Here is a 14,926-nt window from a genome sequence, read left to right on the forward strand (position 1 = left end):
TGGAATCAACATTCAAACCCCTGTCATGCAGATTGTCATGCAGATTAGATTTACCTTTGCTTGCAATCACGTTTTAAGCTTTCCTTAAGCCAATGATCACTAGTCCAGAGGTTGACAAACTATATTCTTCAAGTCATGGTTAGCATGCAGCATGCCACCTGTTTTTGTAAATTAAGTTTTGTTGGAACATAGCCACATCCGTGTCTGTGGCTGCTTTGGGGCTGCAAAGGGAGAGTTTAATCGTTTCCATAGAAACCATATGGCTAGCAAAGTCTGAAATATTTACTGTCTGGTCCTTTATGGGAAAAATGTGCTGACCTTTTAGTCAGTAGAAGAATAAATGGGAGTACAAGTAGATAAATGTTTCTCTTCTATTAATAATGTTAAGAGTTCATTGATTTATTTGAAAACATTTAGTGAGCATCTGGAATTTACCTTAGCACTTCCCAGGCCTTGGGGACAGAGAAAACTGAGTGCTTACCTTCACAAAGCTTGCATTCTAGTGGGGAGAAGTAGACCTAAATAAACACGCAATGTGGCACACAGAGATATGCCCTCTAAGGCAACATAATGAGTACTGAGCAAAGAGGGGCTAGAGGTCAGCAGTGTGGTGGGAGAAGGACTTTGATTATGTGACATTTGCACAGAGACCACCCCCACCCCATGATGGAATTAACCCTTGCTTTCAGGTAAAAGTATTCCTGACAAAAGCAACAAAGATAAAGAAATGAAAGAGATGGAATCATGCTTGATGTATTCAAGGAAAACCAAGAGGTCAGTGAATTGTGTCAGGGTGAGCAACAGTGAACAGAAAAAGGAGATGAATTTAGAGAGATATCAGCTGCCAAATCTGGTAAAGAATTTGTATTTTACTCTCTGACGTGGACAGCTAATGAAAAAGTTTTACTCCAAAGTAGTGGAATCATCTGATTCTTGTTTGGGACCAATCACCGGGGCTGTGGTATATAAAGTAGGGGCAAACATAGAAGCCAGGAAAGCAGTTAAAAGGCTCTATCAGTCAGTCTCTGCTAGGTTTTGCTGTACTAACAAGGGACTCCAGAATGTCAGTGATTTAGAACCACAAATGTTTTTTTCTGGCTTGTGTTAGATGTTGGCTGTTGCTCTGATTGATATTGTCTGCAATCCATATGGAAAGAATTGCCCCAATCTGTAACATCATGGGGCTCATGGCAGGAAGACAAATGTCAGAACTACATAATGGCTCTTGATGGTGCTCAGCAATAGAACATGTCATTTGCACACATATTTTGCTGGCCAAAACACACACATGGCCATGCCTATTATCAACAGATCTCACAGGAAGGGTTAGTAAAATGTGGGAGTGAGGATAAAATCTACAGCAACAGTTACTGCAAACATTTCTGGGTCAGGATGACCGAGGTAGAGGTGCTGAGATGTAGCTATGTTCTGAATATATTTTGGTATTTTTACAAGATTGATGATGAATCAAAACATGTGAGATAAACAGAAGTCAAGAATGGCTCTAATGTGTTTTGCCTTTAGCTGATCCAGTAGAGCCGAATTTATGAAATAAACACAATCTAGCCCCACCCCCCCCAACTCCCCCCAGCACTGACCACTCTCTTTAGGATAGCTACATCAATTCTTTTTAGGACTCTGATCTTAGGTGGTTAAGCTCATTAGCTGCAGGAGAGTTACTGCAAAGATTAAGAGCATAAACTCTAGAGTCACATAAACTTTCCTGGGGTTTCTTGGATCCTCCTCTCTGTGACTTTGGACAAATTGGTTAATATCTCTGAGCCTCCATTTTATAATCTTTAAAATTGGGTACTATTTTCCTTATAGAATGCTTATAGCATGAGATAAGATGTGTCTGCAACATAATAAATGCTCATGGAATGGTACCACTTGTTTGTATTAAGAACCTAAAAGGGAAGGTTTAGGGTGAGTAGGGAGGGAGGCACCAGCAACGTAAGTAACCTTAGTTGATTTGAGACTATACGCCCATTATAAGCTGGGTTCTCTACCTTCTCTTGATGCATTCTCACCCCAGGCTTGGGGAATGAAGTTTGTCATGCCCCACTTTTCAGGGCAGTAAACCAATGCACAGAGGCATTAAATGCTTTTGGCCAAGGTCACACAGCTTGGAAAGCTAAGAAGTGGAACTAAAACACACGAGTGTTTGAATCCCAGGCCTGTGCTCAAATAAAGCAAATGGAGAATTTAAAATCTTGATATAGTTTGCTATTTATGGTGCACTTATTTTTGATGGCATCAACCATCATAAAAGTTAAACTGATCATGTGTGAAAGGCAATCTGTGAATTCACTTCTAGGAAGTGGTGAGAGCGATCATTTTGCTCCTCCGGCAGGCACATCCTTCTCAGAGGATACATGCAGATGTAGTACAGAATTAGAAAACCTTATTTATAGTCTGGGGCCAGGGAAATTGCTTTCTGGCTTCGATATAAAGGAAGGTAGAGAAGATGGTGGGAAGGATCAGGCATATGGAATGAGAGTAGAAATCTCCACTTGAAAGAAGAATATGAAAAGAATAAATACAGCTAAAAACAAACATATGCATATGTAAAACCACAGTAGGATTGAGAGCAACCTAATTAAAAATAAATGAGATCCCACTTTAATACCAGTCCAATAAGAAAAATATTTTGAAAAAACAATACCGAAAGCTGGTGGCTATGCCCTGAAATCCGGTCCTTCATACATTGCTTTGGGCATTCGAAGATGAAAAGTAATTTGGAGAAACACGAGAGACTTGAAAAGTATTCATATTCTTTGATTCAATAATTCCCCTTCTGAGAATTCACTCCCAGAATAATTCACACTATTAAGGAAAAAAATGAAGATGTTCTTTGTAGAATTATTTGAATGATAGCTCTTAAAATGTCAATCCCACAACTGGGTAATGGTTAAATCATTTATAATCCTGCTACTTTCTAGAACTGTATACAGATATTAAAGCTTGTGACATACGCATTTAAAAATATACAGATTGAGGAATGATGTACTGATACATGTTATAGCATGGATGAATGAATGCTAAATGAAAGATGCCATATGTCAACGACCACATATATATGATTCCATTTATATGAAATGTTTGGAATAGGCATGTCTGTGGAGACAGAAGTAGATTAGCGGTGGCCTACAGCCGGGTGTATGGGGTGGGGGTAGGGGATGGGGTGTGCTAATGGAAAACATGATTTCTTCTGGGGCTGATAAAAATGTCCTAACTTAGATTGGGATGATAGTTGCACAACTCTGTGAATATATTAAAATTCATGTAATTATATACTTTAAATGGGTGCATTATATCTCAGTAGCAATGTTAAAAAAAATTCAGCATTTATAGTTTATAATTAAAACTAAGTTATACAAATATATTGAAAACAAACTAGACTATAACCAAATGCCAACAGTGGTTTGGTTCAAAGGATGAATTTATGGGTGAAAATGTTTGCTTTTGCTTGTCTAAAGGTTTTACAATAAGATTAGTGTTCTTTCATTATAAAAACTAAATAGATATAATGAGCCAATAGAACCATTCTTCTTCCCCTTTGCATCACCCCTTCCACCAACATTTAGTTTTTTGGTTTTGTTTTGTTTTGTTTTCTTGCTAAGTCAAAAGTCAGAAAATTTACAGAACAGCAACCTTCACCACCCCTTCCGGCCATTTCAGGCCATTTGATACTATTTTACAAATGAAAACTATAATCATATTAATGGGTATAATCCCAAAGAAAAAAAAATACACACATTAAAATTCTGGCATATTGAATATATATGTGTTCTCATTTTTAGGAAGTGATAGAAGCCATTGCTGAGTGTGCATTTAAGACTTCACCTTTTCCAATTCTCCTTTCATTCGAGAATCATGTGGATTCGTAAGTATTGAACACATTCAATAGGAAGTCTTTTTTCCAAAAAAGGCATGTTTAGTAATGGTTCATCTGATGTAAGATTATATGACATTATTAATGGTGTTCTTTCATTATGTTATATATTAGGTGGCATGTTTTCATCTGTCCATGATGGAATCCATTTATTGACATCTCATTTACATTAAAATAATCCACTGGAATTGTGGAATCTATTTTCATGCCATAGTAGGATTTCTCAATTAAGGACTCCTGTTTTTACAATACAGTGGAGACATTTCCTTACATGACACATGTATCTGTTTCAGGGGCCACTTTTCTCATCCTCCTCCATTAAAAACTCTTTCTGTTGCATGCAAATTGGGCGTCAGTTTTGCCACACTACAATGGATAGTTCCGTACACCCAAGCTGACGTAGGCACAGCAGTAGAGTCTGTTCTGCCACTTCTTGCTTACACAGAACTCAGACCACCAGATGTTCCCTCCATCCTCTTCCCAGTGGTCTCCCCTGTTTGTTAGTATTGGCAACTATCGTCCTATTTCAAAGTGGCCTGCACTTACTGCTGAGCTACACAGAGAAACGATAGTTCTCACTTTACTGTTTTATATGCATTTATGACAAAGGACCAGAGTAAAACACCTTTATTTCGCATACGTGGGTATTAGTTTATCATGTACTTACTCCATTTGAAGAAATTCCAAATGAAAAATTCTAATCTATATTGAATCAAAATTCAAGAAACTCAAGTTCTCATCCATGGAATTCACTTTTGAAGGCAATGAAATAGTGACCATCGTTGCTCAAACCAGCATTTGGGACGTCATCCTCTCTTTTATTTCAAGAACCGAAGCTGGTTTTCTCCACAGGCCAACAGCACTGTCCTAACGTGGCCCACGGGTTCCTTTCTCCCTGCTCCCTGCAAGACTCTTCCAGGTCACTCATGTCCTCTGCCCAACTAACTTCCATGCATGCTCACGTCAGCAAGTCTTAAAGGAGCAGTTTGGTCGCGACCAAATTTCAGCTTGAGGAACCCCCACGTAGCTAAGTGGGATCATCTGCGAGTGTGTCTGTGGTTTTGTTCCTGTCTGTATTTCTAGTTTGCCCTCAGGAAATCCATATTACATTTACCAGCTTCCGACTCTGTTTCATTAGGAAATGGTCATCCAGTGGATGATGTAATCCTTTGGTCCGTCGTTTCTCTAACACTTCTGAGGGTCCATTGAAGAGAAAGAAATAGACTCTGTTTCATTGTTGTTTCCTTCTAGCTAAAAGGGCAGCGCCTCTGCAGGAGCTGCATTTCGTGCTCACCTGCGTGAAGGCTGTGATCCACAGGTGCCTCTCTGGGCGTTCCTCCTCTCCCCCGTCTGCTTGTAACCGGCTCTCACAGGGCGCCAGCATCTTTCCTCCGGGCACTGTGCAGTTCCCAGACTTGTTGATGCCTGATTTCCTTTTCTGGAGAAATATCTCCAAATCTAGCACATTTATTTTCTTCAAAAAATGCCTCTATGTGAATTAGACAAAATGAAAAGCTAGTTACAAAACTTACAAATCCATTCTTGACGGTCACACCTGCTCCACTGAGCTCTCCCATAAGGTAGCCAGAGAGGTATCAATAACCAGCATGACCACAAACAATATCAGCCAGTATTTATTATGTCCTGAGCAGCCTTCTAACATAAGCTCACATAACTCTCACCACAAACCCAGGTGCTCCTAAGAATAAATATTATTATGATTACCCCTATTTGACAGATGATGAAACTGAGTCCCAAAGAGGGTGAAGGCTTACCCATGGCTGTTCAGATGAATCATGACGGAGCTGGGATTCAGATCTGGCTAGTCTGGCTTCAGAACTCATGTGCTTAACCACCACCACTCCCCACACCTAGGCAGAGGCGCAGGGGCCTTAATCAAATGAAGACCACCAGAGCATCTGCAGGCACCTGCCTGCAAATGTTCACAGTTATGCGGTTGTGCCCTTCACCACAGGACATTTTTTGCAGTATTTTTACACCAGTCATACAGAGAGTCAAAACGGCATGAAATCTAAACCTCCGTTGTACACAAAAGCAACAACGATAGTGCCATAATACTGCTCCTTCTGGTTTAAAAATGAGAAATTTGGCCATTAAAAGTTCATTAATAATTCACACATAACAAAAGAAAACAGGAAAACAACCTCTAGAAGTCATGCTATTTATCTCCAACCATTGAGATCATCGAATGGCAGTGAAATTCTAAGGCACTGAATTCTACTGTGGGAGAAAGTTGTTTGCTTTCTAGTCCGTCGTCCTTGAGGTGCTCATGTCAACATCACTCAGCCACAGCTCTTTCCTGGGAGAACTGCTCACACCCAAAGATAAGGTTCCTGTGCTGGTACAACCCTCAGCTTGACACCTCACCTCCTTGCTGAACTGGGAGTCAGGCATCCTTCCTCAGCGGAGCACTGGTTCCCACTAGACCTAGCTACAACCTCAGAATCCTCAACACAGTGGCCCAAGAACACACCCACCAAAGATGTCTGAAACCTATTTGCCATCTCTAGTGAACGATTTTATTCTCCCGTGTGCTGCAGATACAAAATGCCAGATTCAGATCCCTGGTCCCAGCTCATTTGAGCCATAACAAACTCACACTGGGAAAAATAAAACCCACTGAATTTTCTGACTGTCTCTCCAAAAATATCTGAAATAGCCTGTTCCTTGACGGCAGAGGGGAATCCACCACTGGATGCCGGCAACTTATCCTTGTTCACCTGCTACATCAGAACCCCATGAAATGCAGATTCCCCAGCCAGGGCGCCACTCCTGAATTCGGATTTCTGGAAATGAGACTTGGTAAAGTCCTAGTTAATTCCTATGCTCCACCTAATCTATGAATTAGTACTTTTGTGAGAAGAATTCTACACCGGAATCTAGTGAAGTAACCTCTAGCCGTGGTTCAGCCACAGACCATGGGAGATTTCGGTCAAGGATTTTAGCTTCCATGCATTATAGATTTCTCATCTACAGAGAAGGAGGCTGGTTTAATCCATCTTGGAGGATTGACCCACCCACCCCACCCCACCTGTGAAATTGACCACTTTGCCAGATGCCTACACTTTATGAAAATACTGCAGGTTTTTTAATATGTTCAGATGTTTCTGCTATGGCCGGAAGCTCAAAGTCTGTTTTGAATATTTTCGCCTGACTTCATCTCCATAGTAAGCACTGTCTAAATGCTTCAGGATTTTTGTTTTTGTTTCTGCTAATTGCAATTTTAATGCCTTTTGTTTCTGCAGTTTTGACCAGCAGTTAAAGCTGGTTTGTTTTCCACTGACTTTTTCTATTCAATTTGCCCTCTGATCAGATTCAGTTTCCGGTTAGATGGGCATGAATTGCCTAATTACCAAATGGTGCACTTTACTTTTTTTCTTGGGCACCTACGTCTTGTTCTCTCCATCTCTGTTGATTTTGAGGCAGGTTTTTAAAAGTCGGGGTCAGACCTAGAGCCTTGCTCTGCAAAGTGCGTGGGCCCGTGGACCAGCACCGTAGGCATCCCTGGGAGCTTGTTAGAAACGCCGTCTCGGGCCCCACCCAAGACTCTGACCGACTTTGAATAGTCATTTTCTTAAGACTCCCTGGTGATTGGAACGAAGTGTTAGTGCACTGCTCTGACTCCACAGTCTATCAAGCACCTGCATCAGAATCACCTGCAGACTTTTAGACTGTTCACAAACGCCGTGTCAGGTCTCCACTCCCAGCTCAGTGTATCAGGGCCCTGGGGACTCATTAACAGCTTCAGGTGAGTCTTTCGTGGATGCGAATGTAAGATTTTGTTCTAGAAAATTCCTTCTCAGGGCCTGGAGGACTGCCTGACAGAGGACAGAGGAATCTGCCTGTTACCTGCGGTGGGACACCTGGCATCTCTCGCTCTACTGGTGAGAATGTGGTTCCTGAGAAATCCAAAGCAAGGTGTCAGGGTGAAACCCTTCTCACTCCAGGTCTCTGATTAAAACTCAAGAAAAATACCATCTACTTCAGCACCTGTTGACTCACGTTTAACCTATCGTAGTGGTTTTCAAATCTGAGCACACATCAGAGTCATCTGGAGGGCTTGTTAAGAACCGGACCGTGGGCCCGCTTCCCCGGAGATCCTGACTCGGAATCTGCTTGGAGGCCTTGAACCTGCATTTCTAACCAGTTCCAGTTGCTGCTGGCGCTGCTGGTCATGGACCACACTCAGAGGAGCAACGTCTGTAACACCTGATAGCTTCATTCTGTGGAAGTGGAATGGAGGGCTGGACAACTAATTTTTGCAGCCTGGAGCGTGTGGGCTCAGCACAGACAGACTTGTTCCCGCCAGAGCCACAGAGCTGGCTGGCTTGGCTGAGCCCCTGGCCAGTCATTCTTTGAGAAGTGGCATCTGAACTGAGGATACCTGGGCTTCCCTGCCAGATCAGCCACATCTCTGCTCCTCACCTTCTCAGAGGTTGCACCCCCACTGATTTTCAGGACTGGCAGGCTTTCTTCTTGCTCTGAAACAGCCGCAGTATATTTTCAGGGCTGCATGAGCCATGCAGTAAAACGTGACATGGGTCACGGAAGGCAGGTGAGATGTTGGGAGGCTGTTTTGCAGGGATTTGCAAGTTCTGTGAATCTCTTCTCCGCCTCTTTCTGCAGTTCCAAGAAAGCAATGGCCTTGGGCTTATATTTGAACCCCTGAAAATTCACTTGACCCCCAAAACATATGCCTTTTTTTACAAAGGAGAGGGGGCTTATAAGGAGTGCTTTTCCCTGTGGACCATTGCAATACGATTTGAACTCCCAAAGCAACCCCCCTTCCGGAAAAAACAGTCCATGATCCAGGCAGGCTTAACAGTCATGTCATCGAGGAGGGAAGGGAACTAACCACATTTATAATCGATTCGAATTGTGTAAAGAAAGCGTTTTATCACTTCCTTATTCTTGCTTCAGTCTCAGCTCTGCTAAAATGTGTTAACACGGCAGCATGTAGAGACACTATTGGAAATCGAGTTTGGCAGCCTGTAGATCAAAATCACAGTCCACAAAACCCGACGGAATTGGATACCTTTGTAATGATATTTAACATTCTGCAGCATGAAGGGAAAAAAGTTACTGCTTTCTAAAAGGTCAAAGGAAGCAGAGGTAGTGGAAGAAGGCGATGTTCCCTTGTATGAACTGTGTTTCTGAGTTAGCAGACACGTCGTCTAGTCTGACTGGGACCAGCTTACCTCTGTCCTGATCTTTTAATGTTTAAAAGGTGTTTGCATCTATTCATTTCATCCTCTCAGCATTCACTGTCCCCTTTCAAGAACAGTTATTATCCTCCCAATCTTACAGATCAAGAGCAGCTGAGAGCCTGGGGCTCTGCTGCAGCTCCAGCCCTCTCCCCACAGACCAGCTGCCTGCAGGCGCAGTCAGGCTGACAGCGTTGCTTCCCTATTACCCTCGGAAGACTTCCAGACACCTTTCTCCAAGGTGCCTGCTGCTTTAATCTCTTCCAGGACCTCCTCCGGACTTCTGCCGGCTGCCCATTTCTTCTTCATTTTGAGACATAGCCTCTCCCTCTAGTTCCTTCCCTCCCTACCTCTCTATTCACCTCCCTCCTTTCCCCTCTTCCTCCCTCCTTATAAACCGCCTTTGCAGCTCCGTTCTCTCTGTGGGTTGGACCCATTTCACCCAAGAACTCACATGAAGTCATGAATGAATTCCTCCCTCGAGTGTTGTTGCATTTGACTTGGAACAAAAGGGACTGAGTCCCTAACTCTGAGGCATTCAAGAATCCAGTGACCGTCAGATGCCCTGCCGTCCCCTCCGTCTGTGTGCGCCGGTCAGCCCTAGGAGCATCTGCCACCGTCCACCAGAGGGTGGCATTCACATTCTCATAAGGCAGGAGAGTCGATGGGATTCTGAATGACAAACACTGATCCTGACGGGTGGCATGAGGGCATCACCTCTGTCTGTGATTAATAACACAAAGCGGTCCTTCCTGTCCAGCCGCTGAGTGAGCCTCCTTGCTCTCCTCTCTCTCCTGTTCCTTAGCCCAAAGCAGCAAGCCAAGATGGCAGAGTATTGCCGGCTGATCTTTGGGGACGCCCTGCTCATGGAGCCACTGGAAAAATACCCAGTAAGCATGTTTGATGTTTATCCCTGAAGGAACGCACGTATTATTCATGATTGGAGGTAGGGGGAGACTTCCTTATATCCCTTTCCTGTTTATCTTTCTCGATGAGATTAGGCAGTTGAAAACGAACCCTTTGGCCAGGAAGAGACTGGCAGTGTGTGCCACTGAGGACGGAGACGTGTTCTCTCCCTCACCGCCAGGGACCCAGTCGGGACTGCAGAGTCCCACAGTCACAGTGAGCTCAGAGCCGGTCTGAGGCGACAGGTGCTGATCACCTCCCGGAGTACCTCATCACACCCCTGTGAGAGAAATGGGTTGGCAAAGTGGGACATTGCTGGTGCCACTGTGACATCTGGGCCGGTCCTGCTGGCCCACACTCACTTCCTAACATGTACCCCTTGGTGTGGTGGAACTCAGGGGTCCTGTTGCCATGGTAACATCCCTGCTTTGGGAGGGAATGTAGCAGAAACACCTTCGATAGACCCTTCCCTCTTCCACCCTTTCTCCAAGTCTCCCCGCGTCCTTACGTGATTTCATACCAATCCCCAGACTCACTGAAAGCAAAGAACATAGCACCAGCCTATGGGAGTTCACTAGACTTTCTCAAAATAACCCGTCTCGGGGCTTGCACACATGCTCTCTGATACATCCAATAACCCTCTCACGGGGAATTGATTTTCCCACTAGAAATGCAAGCTGGAAACACTAGAAACAAGGCTTGCAAGTGAGGGTTGCTAGAATCGCAGGGCTGCAAGGAAATCTGAAGCCACCTGGTCCACTTCTGCAGATGCCACAATGCAGCCTAATGGCCTAGGGCCAGGGTGGGGCTTCTGCCACGGGCCTGCCTGGAGGCTCATGTCTGTGGTCCCAGCTCCTCCTGCCAGGCGCCACACTCTTCCTGGCTTCCCTCCTTTGAAAATCCAGGCCAGGGCCTCCTTATCTGTCCTAAATCAAAGTGCTTGGATTCATATGGTCCTTTGCAAACCTCATGGAACTTCATGTCCGTACACCAAATCTACCAGGGTATTTCTGGGGTCTAATTCATGTGGACTCACTGTGGGAAATGAGTGCAATATTTAAAATACACTTTTATGTGAAAAAACCAGAGCTGTGAGCCAGCCCTGGGCAGAACTCACTCAGTTTATGGTAGTAAAGAAGAACCCAGATGCTCTGGGCATCCAGAGCTGTCCCGGGGAGATGGGGAGAGCATCAGAGCATCGGGAAGGAAGGGGGAGTATTTTTAAAGAATGTGCTTTCTTTTCCCCCGTTAGCTGGAATCTGGAGTTCCTCTTCCAAGCCCTATGGATTTAATGTACAAAATTCTGGTGAAAAATAAGAAGAAATCACACAAGTCATCAGAAGGAAGCAGCAAAAAGAAGCTGTCGGAACAAGCCTCCAACACATGCAGCGACTCCTCCAGCGTGTTCGAGCCCTCGTCCCCCGGAGCCGGTGAGCGGCCCGCGGCTCCCTTCCTCCTGTGGTGCCCGGTCTAAGAATTGCTGCTCTAACACTGGCTTAGAAATACGTCTAGCATGACTGCTTGGGCACAGATTAAACGTTATTGGCTTCTTCGGCTACGACTAGCTAAGTGGCATGAAACTACACACGTCTTGTCCCCCAGCTCGGGTGGGAAGGTCCATGTGGTGTCACTGGGCTTACGCCAGGCGGCTGCAGGGCTGCATTCCTTTCTGCAGATTCTAAGAAATCCTATCCCATGCTTTTGCTGACTTTTAGAAACCACCCGCTTTCATTGGCTAATGGCCCCATTCCTTCAACTTCAAAGCCAGCAATGTTGCTTCTCACTGACACTTCTGTTGTCATACCCGCCTCTGACCACAGGAGACTGCTGGGTCTTCTGTTTCCAATACTTCTCTATATTGGACCCAACGGGATAATCCAGGATAATCTCCCCTACCTCAAGGACCTTACATCAGTCTCTCCTGCAAAGTCCCTCTTGCTGCGTATTCACAGGGCATAGTCACAGGATGTGGACATGGTGGGGAGGCCATGATTCTGGCTACCACATAAGCCAAATAATCTTTGGAGTGACCTCATGGTTTTGAGCTTCTCTAGAGCAGTGATCCCTTGATATTAATTATAGGACTGGGCACAAGATGTTCATTGGATGCATTCTCATTGATGATGCTGAAGAGTTCTGGTCAATTAAATGTATCCATATTTTAAAGAGCTCTATTAAAATGTGAAATTATATAGTTACTTGAATTATCTACCAAAGCTACTAGGTGATGCATAACATTAATAATTTTCCTTTTAGATTTAATTTAATAGGTTTTTATGGTTGATGAGAAAAGAATTCTAAGTGGTCACCTAGTTTCTCTGAATTATTTGTGATTTAGTCTTATTTATTTTTCAAATTTAGTCCAAGGAATCTCAGCAGTCTGGAAAGTATATTGTGAAGATCTCCTGATTGGAGGGTAGACAAGTAAAGGGAACTTGAAGCTTGAATTTAGCAAGTTTTTCAATGAAATGTTTAACTAATATTGGGACTGTCACTTTGGAAAACTGTTTGGCAGTATTTACAAACGCTGAGCAGATGCACCCCCTACGCCCCAGGGAATCCCATCCCTAGGTGTATGCCCAGAGACGTGCACATGAATGTTTACCGAGAGACAGGTACAAGAACTGCTTAAAGCAGCCCTCTTCAGAGTAGCCACAAACTGAAAAGCAACCAGATGCCCATCCACAGAGAAATAAGCAGTGGTACATTCACGTCGTGGAATAATATGCAGCAGTTATGATCTATAACTGAGCACAATAATATGGATGAATCCCAGAAACATAATGTCAAGCCAAAGAAGTCACATAAAAAAGTACTGTATGATTCCGTTTATATAAAGTACAAAATCAGGCAGGACTAACCTACATCATTAGGAGTCAGGAAATGGTTATAATTGGTGAAGAAGTGACTGGGAGGACCCCAAGAGGACTTCTGGAGATGGGTTATATTTTGTTTCTTGATCTGAGAAGTAATCACTGAGGCTGGTTTAGTTGGTGAAAATTCACTGCACTGCACATCTGTGTGTGCTTCTTTGTTGGCTATCATATGGCAATTAAAAGATTGTAAAATAATTTTAAAAAATTAAAATACAAACTCTTTGGCAATTAGGAAAAAAAAGGTTGGCCAACATTCTGCTTTATCCTTTCTTCTAATTTTCTGTGCCAGTTGTCAATTCCTTTTATTTCAATTAAGATCCTTATCAACAGACATTATGTAATTCTTTGAAAGGTTTTTTGTTATGTTTTTTTTTGATAGGCCTTGAATGTGTATTTCAAACATTATTACACAATTTTGACTCTTTTTTTCAAAAATAAATTCTGTTCTCAGGAGGAATGTTCTTTTGGAAGTTTCTGGAATGAATACCATCAGCAGGCCCCCTATTTCCTAGCACAGTTCTATCCCTCGGATGGTAGCAAGTAGCCCAGGTCTTCCTTTGCACGTGGGGTCTTGGTTTTGCATCTTCCTTTCTCGCAGCCGGCTCTCTGCCTCTGGGTAACTGGATGCATAACGCCAACAGCGATTTTTACAGGAACTGAACATTCTTACTTAATACAGAGACAGAGCAGCAATCTGTTAGTAATTCGTAGAGCTCTTAAATTAGCCCCTTAGTCTGTTGCGCAATTTTATTTATTCCAGTGGAACATTTTGGATATTTTAATCTGTAGGTAGGCCCCTGAATAAAGAGCAATGCTAAGTTACCATGTGTAGATGTTCTTGGTGTTGGCAACACAAGGAACCTGAAAATCAAGAAATGGTTCTTATTTCAAAGCTAATTTACTTCTCCTGGCCTCAGGTGGCCAGGTGCTTCTTCCAGGATTCAGCCCTTTGCCACTATACTTCTCTTAAAAACTAGGGCAAAATAAGATTTTTAAAATGGTTCAACAGGATTCCTCCGAGGTTCCTCCCAAGACGTGTACGGGAGAAATCGGTTCCTGTTCATAGAGCAGAGGAAGGCAAATCCTCCACCCGCCATGTAACTGAAGACTCCCTGACTGAGCATTTGGAGTGACTTTGTATCACTCTGCCCCAGGTAGCACTGTGCAGACATTATGTCAAACAACTCTTCGATGTACTCGGCAAAAAGAATCCCATCTCTAATTAAAAAACAAACAAACAAAAAGTTACTTGGAGCAAGAAACTGCTACAACAAAGTTGATCATTAAAAAAGAAAATTGTGTCAACCTCCTAAAAGAATGTCTTTAAGAGAGTATGTTTTCTATCTAAAATAGAATGGATTTAGCATATTAACTAACACTGTCTCAACATCAAAAGGTGGCTATGTGTGGCTTTCTTTAATAAGTAAGCCATAAATAATAAGGCTTGTTGGTGCCAAAATTATTTTTCCTGTAAAGATATTTCATGAATATTTTGTTCATTGCTATCATTTGGTAATCGATTCAACTTCATCAGACAAATGGAAACAGTTCTAAGCTTCTTGGAAGATGGTGCTGTGGGCACTGTCACTTACGTAGATTGAGCAGGATAGTAACTTTCAGAAGGCAGAAGGGTCAGGCACTTGCCAATGCTAGTTGCTCCATTGTTGAGCCAATATTGCCATCTACTGGGATCATTATGCTATTGCACCATGTGAACCCTGAACTAGTCAAATCAACTGAGAATGATGGGTATGCCTTCTTTACCTTTGACTTAACTATTACTACTGGGTCAGATGGATGCCCAGCGATGTGGAAGACTGTGATGCCTCATACTAGTGAGAATATTTTCAAATCTTTTATTAGCATTTATTTGATACTCAATTTACGCCCAGGCCATAAGTTTTTGTTTCTTCAGCGTCTTCTGGGATATCTCTTTCTGCTGTGCCCCTCCTCCAATGGTTTGGGTACGATCTGCTCTTCTTCGGTGCCATCTCAGTGTGGCAGGGAGAGCTCACGTGGGGGTC

At 43.2% G+C, this 14,926-nt stretch overlaps 1 protein-coding gene across 1 annotated transcript in view; it reads left to right on the forward strand.

Moving 5' to 3' along the window:
- The window catches only part of PLCB1 (phospholipase C beta 1), a 699,430-nt gene that overhangs the window by 541,362 nt on the left and 143,142 nt on the right, over nucleotides 1-14,926 (forward strand). Inside the window, exons 14-16 of the mRNA XM_036244472.1 lie at nucleotides 3,804-3,886; nucleotides 9,926-10,010; nucleotides 11,279-11,456. Of these exons, the coding sequence (XP_036100365.1) occupies nucleotides 3,804-3,886; nucleotides 9,926-10,010; nucleotides 11,279-11,456 (346 nt within the window). The remainder of the gene's footprint in view (nucleotides 1-3,803; nucleotides 3,887-9,925; nucleotides 10,011-11,278; nucleotides 11,457-14,926) is intronic.

Source organism: Molossus molossus, unplaced genomic scaffold (genome assembly GCF_014108415.1).
Source record: "Molossus molossus isolate mMolMol1 unplaced genomic scaffold, mMolMol1.p scaffold_m16_p_6, whole genome shotgun sequence".
Taxonomy (NCBI): Eukaryota; Metazoa; Chordata; class Mammalia; order Chiroptera; family Molossidae; genus Molossus; species Molossus molossus.